This window comes from Clytia hemisphaerica, unplaced genomic scaffold (genome assembly GCF_902728285.1).
Source record: "Clytia hemisphaerica strain Z4C2 unplaced genomic scaffold, Clytia hemisphaerica genome assembly, whole genome shotgun sequence".
In the NCBI taxonomy this organism is placed as follows: Eukaryota; Metazoa; Cnidaria; class Hydrozoa; order Leptothecata; family Clytiidae; genus Clytia; species Clytia hemisphaerica.
Window position 1 is genome coordinate 2095544 of NW_027103979.1, and position 20613 is coordinate 2116156.

Consider the following 20613-nt stretch of genomic DNA (forward strand, 5'->3'; position numbering starts at 1 on the left):
TCATTCAATCAAGGACTTCTGTTTTAATATATTGAATCATCTATTGATCCAAATAGAAGTCCTTATTCACGGCTTACCACCCAAATTTTCTCCGTCAGCAATCTTTGAGATAAAAAGATTATATAACAAGCTACCATTGATTACAATTATTCCGCAATGGGCAAAGACTATCTAAAAAGAGAGTAACGCCTCAATACCAACATCACATTTATTATATAACAGACTACCATAGCGTAAACAAGATAAAGCCACAGAAATGTCGGTGCTTGAAGACATTCTGATAAATAACGAGATTGCTCACGGGAATTTCTAACCTGCGCGAGCAAACCCGCACCTGTCAATCACTTTTTAGACCTGTCAATCATTTTTATCTGCTTTTCTTTTCACTTGTGGTTTCGAAAAAGTGTTTGTAAGATAATAAAAAAAGACGAAAGTCGATTTTTATGCATTTTTTTAGTTCAAAGTTTTGGATTACTGGATTTTCAAGAGAAGGGAAAGTCATAACTCTTGACTCTTGACTCTCCACCCGCTAACCAACCCGATCCATTTTGAAATACTGTATTTGAGTCAAACTGCACTGAGGTGACACTACTTATAAAATTTTTGTTTCTTAAAAATATAACGGGAATTTCCAAAAATATCAATAAGAGATTGGTCAAAGCTGACAAAATAACACAAACTTCAACGCAACGCATAGGATTCGAACTCTCAAAAGTGACAGTTTCCAACTTGACAGCTCGACACCTTATCCACTCGGCCACTCATGATGTTAGGTTCATCGAACAATGAATAAAAATGATATATCTTTATTTGCCATGACCTGTATAATTTTATTTGCCCTGTCAAGGTATTAACTTCTTAAACAAATGATTTTAGATCATTTCCAACATGCGGGAGCCGATCACTCATCGAGATTTTCAGGGGATTTTCAGGACTCTTTAGTCTTTAAGTGGGCTGTAAACCCTGCTAGTGCCTGTAAAATTAGAATTTCCATCTGTTAGGACACTCTCCAATCTCCTTAAATTCTCAAATGACTGAAGAGAGGAGCTTTTTCTTGTATACAGTACCCATTATACAGCAGACAGAATTCACAGAGCGTACACACACGGGCGATTAAACACGATCGCGGGGAATGCGGGTCAAAAAATTCCCGTGAGCAATCTCGTTATTTATCAAAAAGTGCTTGAAGTCCTTAATTTAAAAAAACATTTTTGTTGCCAATAATGGCTCACAAAAAAATATTTGCCACTAAACAAAAAGAGCTAACTCAAAGGGAATTAGTCAAAATGGGGGAAGAATTCAAGAATATTTATTTGTCGCCTAAATCAAAAAACTTCCATTGCTCGGCAAATTAAAACTGTATTGAATATTTGGATCAGGTCGGATTAGCGTGGTAAATGGGTATAACTATGACTGTGAAAACAAAATCAATTTTACAGACCAAAGCATTCTCCATTTCTGACTGTCCCGAATCGCACCCAAAACAACTATTTTCAACTTTCCCGCGTTGCACCTAAGACGACGATTTTCGACAAATTGGAACTATAATGCCACACCCATTCACTGTCCCGCCCGCTGTGTAGCCAAATTGGAATTATGTTAGGTTCTTTCTACAGTGATTAGATTGACATCTAATGACATCTTTTGGGGGGAAGGAGGCAAAGAGGCCTCCAAAAGTGAATTTATTTGATAACTTTGAAATACTTATCAAATGACTTAAACAAAAATGCCAATTCATATTTGGTGCGCACTTACGACATCATGCCAAAAAATAAGACCTCTTTTTTCACTTTAATTTTTTTGCTCAAATTTTTTGAGATAACTCACGTGACATGAAATTTTTGGGCAATAGATCAATTTTTTGCATCCTTTTGGTATTGTGTATTTTACAGACCGTCCCAAATATGCCCTTTTTGCCTAAATCAGCCCTAGGATACAGCAATTGTGATTGCAAAATGTAATTGACTGAATGTTATTGAGAATTTTAAAAAGTGTTAGGTATTGATAATACAAGCCTGCGGTTAAATTTCTGTAAACTCAGACGATAGTGGTTTTGACGCTGAAAGTGAGTATTTCGGGACCGTAAAATACGGAGTGGTCTGTAAAATTTAGAACCACTCGTGTGATTAAATTGAATTTTGATTGAATTTTGCACAATTTTGTCTTAGATGGTCAATATCTATCACTATCAAAAATTCCATAAGTCAAAAGCTCCAGTAGATTCTTAGTTCCAGCAGGTTATCAATCTGTATTTTACATATGCAAAGTACCATAATACTCATGGGCAGGATTGGACATACCACAACTTCAATCAAATGAGAATTTCCCTAATTTGGTTAAAAATTGGTGAGCTGGTCCCTCTTCAAAAACCCCTCTTCCCAAAAGTCCTTCCCTTCTTCTTCTTCTCCTCTCGTGGCATAACTCCAATTCGGGTACGAAGTGACCCAGTGGACGGGTGTGGTATAATTACAATTTGGATACAAATCGGGACAGTAGATGGGTGTGGCATAATTCCAATTTGAGTAGGATCAGGGACAGTCGAAAATAGTTGTTTTGGATGCGATGCGGGACAGTCGATTGTGATAGAGAATATTTTGGTCTAAAAATTTGATCTTGGGCACGAAGTGGGACAGTCGCTTTCACTGCCCGGGTTATACCCATGTACCACGCTAACCTGACCTGATCCTAATATTCCATCGTTCGAAAAACTAGAATTCACTAAAATCTTTTTTCCTTAATATTTTGTTCTAGTGCATATCGGCCAAAGACTGTGGTTCATTCTGATTTGAAACACTATAATTTCTGATATGAAATATACACCATGGCATTTTAAAGAATTTGTAATTTTCTTTTCTTTTCTTTTTTCTTTTAATTATGCTAAAATAATAAATAAAAGACAATTAAATGTTAAAAATTCTATACAAAGTTTTGGTGCAGTCATAATTATTAACATTCTGATTATAAATTTTAGAAATACTAGTAAATAAAAAACTTCCTAAACCTACAATAGTCTTGCAATGGTGCGAGTCTAACAAAAAAATTGGTTGCAGTTGCAAAGCAAGGCTGTTTTGAAAAGATCGTCAATTTTATTGAACAACAGTACGAGGCTAATATTTGGTGTAAAAAAGTGCAATTTTACCAAAAAAATCCCAATTAAAAAATTGCTTAAAGCTATGAAATAAAGTAAGTACAATAAATACAAAATTTTAGTGCATATTTTATAAATACAAATTCCAAAAATAGCTTCAATGCCATTATCTTAAAAATTACAATTTAAAGTAAAAAGCGTGCTTTAGAAAAAATGGTTTATTCGTTATAATGCCAACGAAATGCCAACACGCTGGCATCATTAGGCATTTGACAAACCGAACAATTGCGCGGAACAATAGAATTCAAAAGAATACTGCAAGCAATTACAAATGCCAAGCTGGTCTAAACGCAGCCAAAGATGCCAATTTATATGTTATCACGTTCCCTTTGAGAATTTCATTTTATAGAAATTTGTTTACTAGCATACATGTTTTTTTTATAAGCATAACGCTTATAAGCATATGAAGGCTAATCTGAACAAATTTTTTACAAAATTTCTGAATTCATTAAAAAACTTGGCTCGGGGTGAATCATAAGCATAATTCTTAAGCATATAATAAGCATAAACTATGCCTGGATGCTTTGAGAACTTAAGCATACACGAGCCTGACCAAGGGGCATACGCTTGCTTATAAAAAAAAACATGTACGGCTATATTACCTAGAAAATTTATAGAACATATTGGGTGCGTTCACACTGGAAAGTTTACTTAATTAAATCTATCAAAGTTAAACAAAGAGATTTATGATGGATGAATACACTGGTTTATTACAGTTCTTTGTAGGTTCACGAGATCTATTATAACACGGTAATTGATTTTGCTTAAGGCTTCTCATTGGTTGATTTTTTTATTGAGAGTTTCGATTTCACCTGTGATTGGTTGATATTGGTATCCATACATCACTTGAAATCCGCAAACATATTTGTTCTAATGGTTTTACTCAATAACTGCATTCATCTTACACATCAACAACACCGTTTGCACTATTTCTATTTTTTTCCTCAGTTCATTCGTTTTTGAAATCGTAAAACTTTTTGTTCACTGCACGCATTCTTTGTTTATGCTTCCTTAATAAAATCTTTTGTTTTAAGGGAAGCCTCTACCCTACCCTTAAGACAATAGAGCTTACGACTCTTAATTAAGGAAGATCGATTAAAAATTACAATACTACGCGTTCGACTCTTTGTTCAATGCACGTTGTGTATTGTAGTCAACAAAAGATTCTCCTAACTACATTTTTATTAAGGAAGGTCTGTAGTGTGAACACGACCATTGCTACGTCATTTTATTACTAATTACTATTTGCGTATTGCCTAGGGAAATGATTAGAGTGTATAAAAACCCACAACATTTGTAGATAGGCGAATTCATTTTATTATAACGATGAGAACATCAGTGCAAATTATGATAAAGGACTAAAGTTTGTTAAAGATGAAATATGGCTGGAAAAAAAGTTACATGATTGTCCTTATACCCCCCCCCTTATAATTTACTGAGGTATCCTTCGAAGGGCCTTCGAATGAATTCCTTTGCCTTTGCAAAGTTCAACATCATATTTGGTGGGCACTTACGACATCATTGATGACGTCATCACCACCTGATGACGTCATCATTGTTTGAAAATACCAAAAATAGGACCTCCCACTTTTTTCACTTAAATTTTTTTGCTCAAATTTTGTGAGATAACTCACGTGACATGAAATTTATGGGCAATAGATCAATTTTTTGCATCCTTTTGGTATTGTGTATTTTACAGACCGTCCCAAATATGCCCTTTTTGCCTAAATCAGCCCTAGGATACAGCAATTGTGATTGCAAAATGTAATTGACTGAATGTTATTGAGAATTTTGAAAAGTGTGAGGTATTGATAATACAAGCTTGCGGTTAAATATTTCAGTAAACTCAGACGATAGTGGTTTTGACGCTGAAAGTGAGTATTTCGGGACCGTAAAATACGGAGTGGTCTGTAAAATCTAAAACCGCTCCTGTGACTAAATTGAATTTTGATTGAATTTTGCACAATTTTGTCTTAGATGGTCAATATCTATCACTATTAAAAATTTCAAATCAAAAGCCCCAGTAGATTCTTAGTTCCAGCAGATATTTTCCAACCTGTATTTTACGGACCAAATACTCATGGGCAGAGAGTTGGACATACCACAACTTCAATCAAATGAGAATTTCCCTAATTTGGTTAAAAATTGGTGAACTGGTCCCTCTTCAAAAACCTCTCTCCACAAAAGTCCTTCCCTTCTTCTCATTTCGTGGAAGGCTACAGCACAATTCCAAATTCGGCATAATTATAATTTGGGCACAAAGCGGGACAGTGGATGGGTGTGGCATAATTCCAATTTGGGTACGAAGCGGGACAGTGGATGGGTGTGACATAACTCCGATTTGGGCACGAAGCGACCCAGTGGACGGGTATGGCTTAATCACAATTTGGGTACAAGCGGCACAGTGGGCGGGTGTGGCATAATTCCAATTTGGGTACGAAGCGACCCAGTGGACGGGTGTGGCATAATTACAATTAGAGTAGGATCAGGGACAGTCGAAAATAGTTGTTTTGGGTGTGATGCGGGACAGTCGAATGTGATAGAGAATATTTTGGTCTAAAAATTTGAACTTGGGCACGAAGCGGGACAGTCGCTTTCACTGCCCGGGTTATACCCATGTACCACGCTAACCCGACCTGATCCTAATATTCCATCGTTCGAAAAACTAATCTTTTTTCCTTAATATTTTGTTCTAGCACCAAGTGTCCTTGCTAGCACATATCGGCTTATGAGTTTGGTTCAGTGAAGCACTATATTTTCTGATATATGAAATATACACGATGGCATTTTAAAGAATTTGTAATTTTCTTTTCTTTTTTCTTTTAATTATGCTAAAATAAATAAAAGACAATTGATGTTAAAAATTCTATACAAAGTTTTGGTGCAGTCATAATTATTAACATTCAGATTATAAATTTTAGAAATAAATGAAAACCTCAAGCCTTTAATGATCTTGCAATGGTGCGAGTCTAACAAAAAAATTGTTTACACGCACAAAGCCAGGCTGCTTTGAAACGATCGTCAATTTTATTGAACAACAGTAGACTAGGCTGTTCTCTTGAAAAATATATGGTGTAAAAAAGTGCAAATTTACCAAAAAAATCCCAATTAAAAAATTGCTTAAAGCTATAAAATAAAGTAAGTACAATAAATACAAAATTTTGGTGCATATTTTATAAATACAAATTCCAAAAATAGCTACAATACCATTATCTTTTACATACGAAAAAAGGGGTTTAAAGGGACATAACAGTAGTAAAATGTAAACATTGCGCGAACCACGTGTCATTAAAGAGAACAATTAAAATCACGTGTCCAAAATAAACTTGTAAAACAATTGAAACAATCAAAATCAATCAAAACAATCAAAATCAGCCATATTTTTATTTTGAAATGTGACATTTGTTTTGATTTTGTATCCCGCTGCACGCGGTTTGTTTACAAATTTCGTCAGTACTTTTATGTCCCTTTAATAGTGGCAATTCAAAGTAAAGAGCTTACTTTAGAAAAAATGGTACTATATATAAACAACATTAAAAAACGAATAATTAAATAATTTTAATTTATTTTGTCAATCAACTCTGAAGTGTAAGCAATTTTGTTGGTATATAAAATGCCTAACTTACTCCATTCTTGAAATTCCCCTTTCCCAAACTGTTACCTCCCTACATGGAAAATTCATTCTAAATGTATTCTCTACGTGCGATTAACCGATAAGACCAACTAAATGTCAATGCTTGTAATTAAGGTCAGCCTTTACGAAAAACCCAAAGGGGGGAGTAAATTTTTTCACTTAAGTTTCGGTACATAATACACGGGTTGGAAAATTAAATCAATGCGGCAGTCAAAACATGTGATTACTCGAAAAATTTCACGTGATTGTATTCCCATCACAACTTACAGCTGATAACTTTATTAGTGTCAGTAAATTCGAACCAATCAGAAATAAATGCCATGTAAAAAGCACATAAAAATCTCGAGTAAAAGCGTGATTTGTATTCAGACTATAATTTTGCAGCCTGTGTATTTAAGTAGGACTGTGTCAGACTGTGTAGATATTTTAATACAATATAAATCATGGTATTAGTGCTTATCACCCACATCTTTTCAATCGGCGTGATAATTTGATAAAATGATAAGGTCATTTTAATTAAAGTCAGTTGAATTTTTTGCAGAAGTGCTACACAAAAAAATGAGCACTTTACTTTGGCTTTCTTTCTTGTTTACAGGAACATTTAGACAGAGATTTGAACAGTGGTCAGAGGATGAAGAAAGCTGTAGCATCTGTAGCAAAATATGCCACTCAACTGAAGTGGGATTCTCTTTCATCCTATTGGCTCATCTCTATTGGGTTGTTGCGTACGCCATTAAAATGTTTCAAATATAGCGTTGTATGCATCTACATTTAAAGTTCACGTCAAAACTTGAAGAAATTCAAATTAACTAAGTGTCAAAAAAGGTTAACCAAAGTGTTTCAATGAACAGCAACGTATCTCTCACCTTGAGATTGCTTATGTTGTTGGCCAATGGGTGGTAAAGGGGCGGATGGCGACCCAAGACGGGCGGAGTCAGGTACCAAATAACGATGACCTAATGTGAAATCATCTTTGAATTTGTAGCCAGCGAAATTGTTAGCCACTATGGCTTTGGAAGGGCATTCTGGGAGCTTCTTTTCGTTGAAATGGTTATCGTAAGAGGTATCAGAGGCGAAAGGCGCGCTTCGATCCATCATTTCATGGTCACGCTTCACCGGTTTTGATGGCGCCGCATTCAAGCGTTTGTATTGGTCCTTCGACTCTGTGACCGCATCAAAGGGAGCCTCTGATTGGTGGTATTCACGCTCACGTGCCATACTTTTCTCTGGCACGTGACCTTCATGTGTAATGTAACCATCTTTGTATGATGTCATCCCATTAAATCGTTTATCCATCCAGTCTAGACTGTCGCGCGGCCGCTTAGTGACTTGAGCTTGGCTTCCATGCTGTTTATAATCGTCTGATGTTTTGTTGAAATTCATTTTGCCTTGTGGTTTGCGATATGTTGGTCCAGCGTCTTGAACCTTTGATAGTGGAAAAAGTAATTCGTTATAAGGCTGGACTTAAAAAAATGTTCGTTTACTGTCAGCCGACCGACTCTTCTCTAAACTTACCGACCTAAAAACTTTTATTGCTATTTCGACGAAGAGAGTTTTTCTTCTTCAAAAATTCTATGAATGACTAAAATAAATTTTTTTTCCGACCGACCGACCGACCGACCGACCGACCTCAAAAATCTAGGGTCGGGTGACGGCAAACCAAGCATTCCAGCCTAACGAGGCTAGGTCCTCGTGGTACTTTAAAGGACATCGTTTAATATGTCTCCTACCATTATACTTACACAGCATTTATAAAAAAAAAAAACACCTTTCTCTCTATCCCCGCGTCGTACGCGAGCACAAATTTCTATATAAAACAATCAAAAGAGAGGTATCACCAACTGATAGCCATTAACTCGATCTATTTTATACATGATCACCTCTAAAGAGATATACATAACATTAACACAGTCCTCGATACTTTCCTTAACTAATGGAAACGTGTAAGCATTTTAATTATAATTTTCAGAGAGAATCTGATTTATATGAAGTACCTGTCTTCTTTGAACTTCCCAGCTTTTATAGGTGGAGTTGTTTGTTGTCTCTTGGTCTAAAGGATCTTTAGACATAAACAAATTATTATCATATTTGATCATCTCCGATTTATCGCGATTAGTATGCTGTTGATAATCAGATTTCATCAGTGATTTGCCTTCAAAGGGTCGTTCATTTGGGCGGTAAACTGCAGCGGGTGGTTTTTGGTGTCTGGCTCCTGTTTTGTGCTGAACATAATGATCCTTGTTGGTTGTATCATAACTTCCCGGTCCTGAAAAAACATACATGATTAAGAGGGTTGAAACGTCTAAAACTCTTGATATTGACAAAAAGTAAATTCTTGTTGTAATTCTTTAGATCTACGAAAAGTAAAAGTTACCACATTTGTGGTAACAAGGTACTCTGTACCCGAGTATATCTCACATTTATCGTTTCGTAGGACTTTTGTAGTAATTTTGAAATTAGCCGTAGATATCGGGTCTGTGTACAGGCTACTTAAAAGGCCTCGTGGAAACAGTACTTTCGAGATGCACCAGTCAATCTTAAATTATAATTGTATGCTCGTTGAGTGCCAAGTAAAGTATAGCTTAAATATCTATCAATTTATGTAAGGATCATAACATAAACATTTGATTAAAAAGAAATTTATTGTTCTGGTCTAGCAGATACTATTACATCAACAGTTTTTTATTCACCTGAATGGTTGAGTTGATCCTGTCTCCGATGTGTCGGTTCTTTTGCTTGTTGGAGGCGAGTGAAATCAGATTGATGAGTAGTCTGATGGTCAAATGGATCTTCAGACATCTGAACATTATCTTCCAATCTATGAATATGAGGTTTTTCACCGATTTGTTTTTCACCAAAATCCTTGTGTGTTACTGATTTTTTAACTCGATCTTTGCCATCTCCATAGGGCTGTGATTTCCTCTTGAAGTAGTCTGGTAAGGGATAGTGTTCACCTTTCCCTGATAAGAACAATGCAGATAGAATAAACTCAATGATATTGGAGAGAAAATGATAATTATTATAGTTTTTTCATAACTACTGTAAATTTAAATAAAATAGTAATCGACTTTCTGCCCTGTTTATTCTCAAAAAGTGGGCGGAATGCAGAGAGTTGGCAGTGGCAATATTATTGGCATTGACGTCAAAAAAGGGGAGCAATACATTTAACTCCCCACAGTCAACTTTATGCCCTATTTCAATTCACAATTAAGATTAGGGAGGACAAAATATGGGCCGTCTAAACCAGAGCTTAGAAAAGGTTCAAGATCCACACCAGAAGTATCTTGATGCTTCGGTAGTGTGGTTTGCAATTTTCTGACAGTGCACCAAATCTCTCGAACGTTTTTTCTTCATAAAAACAGAAAATTTTAAGCATTGTAAAGCCACCTTTTTCATTGCACTTTATTGAATTAATAAACAGATGCCAAAAATGCAAGCATGTTATCAGATTCTAATATCTCAATTTACCTTCATGATATTTAGTACCATACTCTGTGCTCAATTCCATGGGTGCACTATTCTTCACGTACATTTGTTGTGGCCGCTCATTGCTAAAAAACACAATTGATCGATATTAGAAATAAATATTCCAATTGTTTCAAAGGGAAAGATACCTGCTTTCACTTATGTCAATATACGGGGACGCAATTTAATACTGTAAATTCAAAATTTAGTCCCATGTTATAAAGTGCCTTTTAGGTTATTTTCACGAATTTACATAATAGTCAAAACTTAAACGTTAAATAGCAAAATCATTGACCGCAACTAGGGTCTGTGAGAATCGAAAAATACCTACTTTCGTTTTTCGATTTGATGCGCTGGAAATTTCTCTGAATGAGTTGTATTATAGTCGACTTGTCCTTCATTCTTCAATTGATCATCAGGTTTGCGGATGGGATCTCTAATCTTGCTTGCGTCACCTTTGTAACGTGTTTGGTACTCTGAGAATTGACATGGTCCTTTAGCTTTGGTGGACTTGGGCTGTGTCATGTAATGGGGACATCGATGCTTCCTAAAATCGAAATTGGAAGTTTTTCCAGTTCTGTATTTTAATTAAAGTGTTTTAACCAACTTGATGACAATAAAAATCTATTATCTCTAGCATTATATCAAATTAGTATTGATATCACTTTCCAATCATTCAATGTCAACTAACTAGCCTCAAAACATATATGTATTTTTCATCATCATTATTCATTACTACCAATTATTTCATATATAACATAAGCCCTAGAACTAGAACTAGAAAACTTAATTTTGATAGGAGCTTTAACAAAATTAGTCAAGTAGGTTAATAAAGCTTATGCTGAAAGGAAACTATATCCCTTTCTGAAATTCCCTAAAGATATTGTTTACATCATTGCATAGAATCTATTTATTTTATTTTCAGGTGCACCCAAAAAAGGTATTCAGGTTTGTCAAGATACTGTGAGCTTACAGTTTAAAAGGTTTTTTGTTGATTCTTTTTTATTGTATAGAGGAAATCCTAAATTTTGGTATATAAATATCTAAAATTGGTCCTGTCAATCAAAAGTTATGCTGTAGAATAAAAAAAGAATCAATAAAAATTCTTTAACCATTAGCTCACAATATCTTGACAAACTTGTATACCTTCCTGATGCACTTAGTTTTTTTTTTTTCATCTAATGATGGACAATACAAAACTTGACAAAAACATTTTCATAAACATAGGCAAAAGAAAGCCAGTACTAAGTTTGTATTGATAATTTAAAGGCAATTCTAAAAGTCTGTTAAACAAGGGGTAAGCAATAATCAAAATACTCATCATCTCCAGGTTTTGAAAGAACATACACCTTGGGGATGGATATTTTCAACATAAGGGGATGCTAAAAGGGGGGGGGGTCATTTAGGAAGGAAGGATTCCATGCTGCTTGTATAGGTAGATATACTTTCATCAACTACAAAAGGTGGGTTCAAAGTGTGGGAGCTTTTTAATGGAACAAAATTTTTTGGATTTTTTATCCCAAATTCATGTAACCTTTTAAAAGGTATGTTAATTGTGATGGCGAAGTTAAATGGATGAAGTTAAATAGTTTAAATGTTTTTGTTACAACAGAGAACTTGAACACTTTGATTTGATTCAATATATGCAAAAACATCATTATTTTGGTTTTTTGTTTAGCAGGGGCAGAGAGAGAACAGGGCAGAAAGAAAAAACTTCTTCGTTCAATAGCTGGTTTTTTTAAATAGTAAAAATAAACCTCTGCTAGAAGTTCATTATTTATTCAAGAACTAATTCAGCCTGTTTTCCTCTCAACTATTTAACTAAATGAAAAAATGAATAATGAAAGGATAACAAATTCTGTTTCATAAAAATAGTGACACTTTATGAATACTTTACTGGTCTTAGGTTCCAATTCTTTTCTTTGATAAAAAAAACAAAAATATTTTGACTCATAAACCTTAGAAATCCATAAAAAGTTTGCTCATGCAAAAACTAGTTTCTTGAGGTGACTCCCACCATCATACCCTCAAAATACTCAAAGTCCAATACAAAGATTGGTTGATGGTACCGTAACTTGGTCTAATGTCAAAATTCCTCATCTGATTCCCTTTTTTAGAGATGAAAATAATAGAAGGGTCTAAACTATTTTTCATTGCTTAGGGGTCAGGGAAGAAAAATCCTTTTTAAATCAGTGATTCCAAGTTTCACATTATTCCTATCCTTAAAGAAGATATTAGACCAACTTACGGTACTCTTTGTCCAAACTAATGAAAATCTTTATCAGACTCGTTGTGACCTTTTTTTTACCTTTCAAAAAGTTATTTTAAACTTCAAAAGCTTATAACTTGAGAATCACTGTTAACAAATTTCAATAATTTACCTACCTAGCTAACTGTAGGAATGATTAAACTTTGTGTGGGTCATCAAATTATGCAGGACAAAACTGTCTGGTGTTTGTTATGTTTTACATTACAGTACACAAACTCTTGACACCAAAAATATACTGGACTTATAATACTGGTAGGGCTCTCTACTTCTCCATTGTTAAAATTGGTGTAAAAAAACCTCTGAGGGGTGATGATGTTGTGCTCCATTGTGATGTTGCTAATTTCTTCTTCTTCATTTTCAAGGAGGGTAACTTGGGAGAAAGTTGAATATGGTACCAAGATTTAGCTCATGAAAGCTAAAAACTTTGACAGCCCTACAACTCTGTACAACTTGCTATCAATTGTAATTGAAATTTTAACAGTAAATTGCTTTAATCTTTGACTATTTTCTCTTGTTTAATACTGCAATTTCTTGACAAAACATCAAGCTCAAAATTGCACAGTGTACTGATCTGTCTGTTAGTGCTTTGGTGTGAAAGGCCAGATCCAAAGTAAAGTGCTCCCTTTGGGAAAAATATCATGAAAAAAACACCAGCTGAAAAACAACAAAACGTTCCCAGATTACCCCCCAGCAACCCAGTTTTATAAGGTGATAATTTTTGAAAACAGAAACATATAGTGATCAACTTACCCACATTGGCAAATTTGGCATATACACTTGGGCATTATGAAGCTTGAGCTATCACATCAAAATGTACTTTACTTCCAATAGGAAATCTTTTTTTAACAAATCACGTTTTTCCACTTTTCACACCAGGTCCGTCGCTGTAGAAATAACATAAACATGTTAAAAATTTGACTCGATTAAGACTGCGGGAAGTGTTCAATGCAATGGCTTCTCACATGGCATGTTCGAAAATAAGCGAGATTTATCTCAGTTAACCAGTCGCTGAGCTTTCCTAAGTGAGACAAGTTTCCAGATGAGCGAGTAAACAAAATAACATCGATTTGACTTTCCAGTGCGAGCCCTTTAAAATGAGCGAACTTTTGATCAAGAAGCGGTTTTTCAACGAAGTATTACCAAACCGTCAGAAATCGAGTCCCGATGAGCATCCAGTTGGGTTGCTTGATTCGTGAAGTAGTTCGATCGAGGTACGTGCCAAGAATACTTACTAGGACCGCTCTGGTTGTTCTGATTAACTCAAGCTTTCCTTTGGAAAAAAGTCACTGCTAGTTTGTGGTTTGATCGCTTGCTGGTAAGTATTTTTTAATTTTACTCACATTGTCAGGAGTGCAGCCTAAGTGCTTGGACTTTCTTGTTCTTGTCACTGTGAAACTGAGCAGGTTGTTTAGCTGGTGTGTTAAAAAACAACCCACAGAGGTGGTATGAATGATGAAAAGGCGAAAATCATGATAAGGGGAAGCAGCATGCAATAAATAAAGCAGCTCAAATAAAGAGGACCATAGTGTTCTGTGTTATGGTTTTCCCAATTTGGACTTTCTTCCTATGATGGAGAGCAACTCAGGTGCAATTTAAAGACCCTACACACCGGGCTTAAAGAAACACATTCGGAGCAAAAAGTGCCGTTTTTTTCATGCTCCGGAACACCGGAAGATTTCGGAGCACTTCCAGAGTGTTCCGGAGCACGGTTTTCGGCGATTGGTCTGCACCAAAACTCCGGAACGTTTCGGTGCAGCAATGAATTTTGAAATAAATATACCTTTTTTCAAAGAACAACCCTGTTGAATAATTATGTAGTCAAGCCATACAAACAATGATACAGCAATGAATAATTACTGTTTCATGATGCATATTGTAATAATTATGCATGGGTGTAACATTGTTTTTCTGCTGGACTACATAATTATTCAACAGGGTGGCCTCTTTGAAAAAAGGTCTATTCATGTATAAAAAGGTTTTCAATTTTTGCCTGGAAAGGCTTGTGATGACGTCATCACAAAGCTTTCAACCTCCATAACCTTTGATAGAAATATTTTCAAGGCATGCTTTATACCTCAATTTTCATCAGTATTTCATACTCTTTCCGCTGGAACTATCAGATTTTGAATATTTTCAAAAAAATACTTTTTGCCGCCAGCCACCTGGTGACGTCATCTGGCAGGTGGTCAGGTAGACAGGAGACCCGTCGTGTGTTTTTTTATAATTTGATGTACACAAGACGGGTTCGAGCTGTGAGTCCAATATTGGACTCACATTTTTTACAGTGGGAAATTCGAATTTAGCGCTGTCCTCACTTACTAAAATAAAAACAAAATTTCGAAAGTTGCGCTTTCTCTAAGAAAGTGTGACCAGTAAAAGAAAAACAAAATTTGATTGGCTATGTTTTCAACCGTTATTAGGATCTAAGAAATTCAAACTCTCAGCCCGTACCATGCTATACATTTCGCCATCAGTTTATCAAAGAAGAAATCATAGCATGGATTCCCAGGCTAGTGGTCAGGTGGCAAAATTTGGTGTTACTTTTTGAAATTAATTTTTAAATCCTCTAAGGATCATATGTGCCAAATTTCATGCTTTTACATGGTTTCATCCATGATTTTGAGTCCCCCCTTAAAACACAAATCACCCCTTATCAATTTATCCCCCCTTAAAGCTTAGAGATGGTTTTGAGGTGCCCCTTAAGTCTTACTCCCCCCTTAAATTTGCAAGACTCTTATGTATACATGCCCTTAATTTTTGGGGTGTAGAGACAAGCGAGAAATTAGTCCTTAAGCTCTTCTACTGATATTTCTTTCTTTCTTTTGTGAAAAAGTTTTTTATCATTATATACTTTTCTAAACCAGCAAATTTAAAATATTAGTAGAGAATGATAAACTGCAATAAACAATATACCTGGTATAAAAATCCCTACAATACACTTTTCTAGAATCGTTTTCTCCTCAAACTGATAACGAAACTATTCCATATAGAAGCAGAACAGCAAAATATTCCAAATTGAATGTCTTTAAAAAATGTAAATATTCGAATCACGGGCCATTCCATTACTGAAATGTGATTGGAGCCTTAGATGTAGTGTAGGATGATGGCACACCAAGGAAACAAAAATATTTTAGAATGCAACATTCGAAAATTCCATAGCTGGAATGTGATTGGAGCCTTAGATGCTTTGCAAGAGCCAAAGTCAATTTTCCAAAGTGGTGTCCCCACCCACCATTTTCTAAACTTTTACTAATTCGTTTGCCTAGGCATAATGAGGAAGGAAATATTTAGTGGAGAAGAGTAGATTTATCTTTGATGAATGGAAAAGGGGACAACAGGCCCCATCATGGTTGGGGCTGACTAGAAAATTTTTTTTTAAATCGACTGCCAAGCTACCCTAAATCACTAAATACAAATAGACAAATTGACTTTCTAGAGTGAAAAGAAACTTTAAAGAAAGAAAGTGTAATGCGAGCAAAGCGTGCGAAAAAATTGATGTTTTATGATTTCAATATTGTTGTCAGCATTGGTCTTGAGGCGCAGTTAGATTTTCATTTAATAATGCTATATTGTACACAAAAAACTTGTAAATTAGCTAGATTGCAAAGAAGTTAACAATGAACTGTTTTGCGAGCGAAGCGAGGGAAAAAATTGCAAGAAAGGAACAAGATTACTCCCCCCTCAAGTAGCAAGGGCTTCCATTTGACCCTTGAGACCAAGTCCCCCCTTATTTCTCAGTTTTTAACATTTTTGCCCCTTGTGTTTTTCTCTAAATTTTAAATCACCCCTTATTTTAAGGGGGGGGGGCTGAAACCATGTTTTATCACCATCTGAAGTATTCTTTCGTTTTTATGTGCTACCAGACCTCAATACTTGGATCAATTTGCATCAATTTTCATGTTTTGCTTATCCAAATCGCTACGTTAAAAATGTGCCACACTTTGTATGGGCCATCTAGACAAACCAAAACAAGTTACTGTGGTCAAGGATAGGTTCTTTAAGTTTAATGGATTTTATGAATATAGATTGAAAATGGCTCTCTTAAAACAGTTTTAAATGTAAATAAGTTGAAAATTTTTGATTTTAAAAATTTTTCTCTGGGCTACAGTGCTTGATTTTATAAAATACATGTAATGTTAATCTGTGTATATCAGTACTATTTATTTAGATTATAATCATAAAAGACGAATAAAGATTAGAAGTATGGATGAGTCTTTGGATGAAACTTTCAATGAAAGGACTCTGGAAATCCAATCTCTTACCCGGTATGGGCATGACTTGTTAATGAAGGGTTCTACAGTGGAAGCAAGCGAGGCTTTTCTAAATGCTTATCAATTTGCGAAACAAGAGAATAATCCTTATGTTGTTCGAGCATGCTCCTTCAATCTTGGAGCTTGTTATGTTGCAAGTGGACAAGCCAAAGTTGGATTAAAGTACTTAGAAATGGCAATGCCTTCTGTCATTGATGATGATGGTTTAGAGAATTTTTCAGATCTGTGGTATAATATTGCTGTAGCACGACACTCGATGGGAGACATTGAACAAGCTAGCATTGCATATCAAAAAGCACAAGAAGGGTATAATAGGTTGGATTCAAGAAAACTTGAGGCTGAATGTTTATCTAAGCTAGCAGTTTGTTATCATTTATTGAGGCGTCTAAGTGAAAGTAAAATATCTTATTATAAAGCACATGAATCATATGAGCGACTTGGAGACCGCAACAATCAAGCTCTGTGTCTTGTGAGTTTGACTGGAGTCTTCTCTGAGCTAAAGGACATCGATGGTTGTGCTAAAGTTCTGGATATACTTTTGGATGTGTGCCAAGACTTAGAAGACTGCTCGTTGCAAGGTAAACAATATATTATAGCAAGTATGAAGACAGATGTCAGCATTCCTTGCATTTCTGTTGTTTGATCTTTTGTTTACTGTGTAGCCAGTACATTTGCACTATCTTGGACTATAAATCATTTGTCTTGATCCATATCAATTCTTTAAATGGAGAGTAATTATCTAATAGAATTTCATTTCCCAATAGACAGGAAAAAATAAAATTGATATTCTTAACGTAAAAAGGAAGTGAAATTTCTTAGAAATGAGCATTGAAATGTAACTTCTTTTAGTAATCAGGAAAATACCCAGGGGAGTCCTTTTTTGCTCAAAAGTTTTGCCATTTTTATGTTTTGCTTTGAATCCCCTTCATGTTTTATCATGACTTTGACTCATTTCATTCTACTCTAGCTAAGATTTATCATGATATTGGCTTACTGTACATATCTGAGAAGCTTTACGAGTCGGCTGCAGAATGTTTTGAGCAATCATTGAAATCAATGGACAAAGAACTTGTAGAGAATTCGATTGACAAACATTTGAAAGCCACTGTCCTTCAAAACCTTGGAGCAGTTTGCAATTACATGAGTAGCTACCAAAAGGCAATAGATTATCATCAGAAAGCCATTGATATTTTTGGTGAGTATACTCATTCCTTTTAGAGATAGTAAGTTAGTAAGTTAGTCTTGCCATTGTATTTCAAGGCTTTTTCAAGACACCCATTTTGATAACTATAGTAACAAAAGGTAGCAAGGGTACAAATGAAGCCTTTCAATGGATTGTTTGAAAAACTCTTGAATATTCTCACAGCAAGACAAGTTGTGCAATACTTTTGTTTTTTCTAATTGCTGTATTTTGTAAACAAGATTTAGTGGTATTGATTCATTTGATTTGCAGGTGAAATTTCAGATCGATCAAGCCAAACAGAAGTCTTTGCAAATCTAGCTTATGCATTCACAAAGACAGAAGACTACGAAAATTCCATAATGGCTTTCAAGCATGCAGTCAGATCAGCCAAGGATACTGGGAACCAAGAAGCTCAATTTTTGGCTACAGAAGGGTTAGCTGCTGCCTATTTTAGAAATGGCAACTACGATAAATCAGTCCCAACGTATAAGGAAGCATTGAGTCTCATACCACCAAGTAAACCAGGGAGTGATAAGGTGTCATACACTGACAGAATCGTATCAAAATTATCAGATGCCATGCAATTCCAACTTGAAATTCAACAAAAAGAAGCTGAGAGTGGTGATTCACCAAGGCGTAATAAAAACACAGCTTTTTACCATAAAGACTCCGTAAATACAATGAGGTTCTTCCAAGAAAAACAACACTCATTGATTGCTAAAGGTTTAGAAGCTCACTCCAGTGATGGGGAGGAACAAGCTAGCAGTTCTGAAGACGATCAAAGCAGCCTAAGCACCTCGGTATCCCAAAAACAACAACAACAACAACAACAACAGAAAAATAAACAGAATTATAATAACGAAGGGATGAATTTCAGCATGAAAAGCACATTGAATAAGAGTAATTATTATGAGCAACCAGTCCAAGATGATGAGCAGATCCCAAGAGCAGTTAAGGAATATTATTTGGCGCAAGTTTGTCGAGAGAATAATGCTAAAAAGGAGGAACCAGCTCCTAAAGAGAAAAAAGAGTCCTCAAAGATGTGTCTCATTATGTAATTTTGTAAGACTTATTAAAAAAAAGTTCTTCCATCTCAGACAGAATTCCGTCTTGCCAAAGTTTTAAAAAAGGGCATTTTCTATTCCAAGATTTTTAGCAAAATGCAATAAAATATCAAGAATATTGGAAGAACCTGCGGAGATAAACTTTGCTTGGACCACACTGCACTTATGAAAATTATATTATTATTATCAAAATGTCGTCACTACATTCCTAAGGAAATTGCTGCTTTACTCTACCTAAACCCTATCATAGGGGCGGTTCAAAACTTGGGGGGCGGGGCTTTTCCTGTACCACCCCTCAACTTTTGATCTAGTTGATCTTTTTGAATTGAAATTTGGCACGCAAGATCCTTTTCATATAAGGTAACAAGTGAGGTAAGGTAAAGTGAGCAAAAACCGAAAATTTCCTTTGTTCTTCTAAATAGCTAATTGTGATTTAACAAAGTTCCCTGAGTTTAAAATGCAAATGAACGGTTTGAATGATAAGAAATAAATTTGTATTGGAAAAGTGTCAATTTTTATGACACCTCATTGATGAAGAGATTCATCATGCTCACAGTGTCAAAGTTTTTAGGTGTCAAAAATTATTTTTTTTGAAGCTGACTAAAAGTTTGGAATTAAAAAATGTCCAATTTTCGGTTATTAACATTTTCTCCCCCCTCTAGTACGAATAGGGTTAAAAGAGTGTTTGAACCTAAATCAATTTTTACCCTCTCCATCACTGTTCACCTTTAGGGGAATATCAGATGATTTTTTATATTTGGCTTAAAGATACCTTTTATTGTCCGAGAGACACCTCTAAATCTTTTGACCCATTTTTTTTCTAAAGCTGAGATATTTGACTTTGAAATCTCTAAAAATGAGTCGTTACACAGTCTTTAGTTGAATTTCTATTGTTTTCAAGTAAAAATTTGAAAATTCAAAGTCGAATATCTCAGCTTTGAAAATAATGGGGTCTAAAAATCAAAGGTGTTTTTTAGGATCATAAAAGGTTTCTCTTATGTCTTAGCCAAATAGAATTATCTGATAATCACTTTAAGTTTAAGTACTGGCTTTGTGGTTGTTTCAAACTTCTCGATATTATTTATTTATGAAATTGCCATAGTATTTTTGGGGGGTAATGAATATCTTATATATTAAATAACTACATTATTAATATAAAGTATGATTTATTGTGTATATAGACTTAATTATTTTGATTTTTGAGGATTGGTTTGGGGAGATAACTTTTTTTATTTTTTTTAAACGTGTACATAATCTTTAAAGGTTTAAAGATATATTCAGTCATAAAAATTATTTAAAATTTGGCTTAATTACATTAATAACTTACGTTTAATGTTTTGCTCCCATTTAGATTTTTACTTTAGAATGATTTTTGATTAGACTTTCAGGCTTTTTTTGTCTAAAATAAAAGTACTACATGGTTCCCTATTTCTTAGAAAGCAACTTTTATGCAATTCTTTTCGGGAGTACAAAAAATCGTATAATTTTTTCTCACTTGGTCCGAGATTTTTCAAGTAAGGACTGATGCCCTACTGATTAAAAACAATACTTTTAAGTTGAGATAGAGAAATACGGAAAG

General features: G+C 34.9%; 2 protein-coding genes across 3 annotated transcripts; one reads left to right on the forward strand and one right to left on the reverse strand.

Moving 5' to 3' along the window:
- Positions 1 to 7325: 7325 nt before the first annotated feature.
- On the reverse strand, positions 7326 to 13440 carry LOC136810971 (stabilizer of axonemal microtubules 2-like). The gene is made up of 6 exons (XM_067067564.1): positions 13267 to 13440; positions 10579 to 10794; positions 10251 to 10333; positions 9473 to 9742; positions 8777 to 9048; positions 7326 to 8207 (listed from the first exon to the last, which is right to left on the reverse strand). Exons 1-6 carry the CDS (start codon positions 13299 to 13301, stop codon positions 7623 to 7625), a joined length of 1461 nt encoding a protein of 486 aa, XP_066923665.1. The 5' UTR covers positions 13302 to 13440; the 3' UTR covers positions 7326 to 7622.
- A 319-nt stretch (positions 13441 to 13759) lies between these two features.
- Positions 13760 to 20327, forward strand: LOC136810973 (tetratricopeptide repeat protein 24-like). Of its 2 annotated transcripts, XM_067067567.1 has the most exons (4): positions 13760 to 13831; positions 16685 to 17365; positions 17755 to 17982; positions 18241 to 20327. In XM_067067567.1, the coding sequence occupies exons 2-4, from the start codon at positions 16720 to 16722 to the stop codon at positions 19026 to 19028; spliced, it is 1662 nt and encodes a 553-aa protein (XP_066923668.1). In that variant the 5' UTR covers positions 13760 to 13831; positions 16685 to 16719; the 3' UTR covers positions 19029 to 20327. The 2 variants fall into 2 exon arrangements, with proteins under 2 accessions (XP_066923668.1, XP_066923667.1); XM_067067566.1 differs by lacking the exon at positions 13760 to 13831 and having other exon boundaries at positions 16360 to 17365.
- The last annotated feature ends 286 nt before the right edge of the window (positions 20328 to 20613 follow it).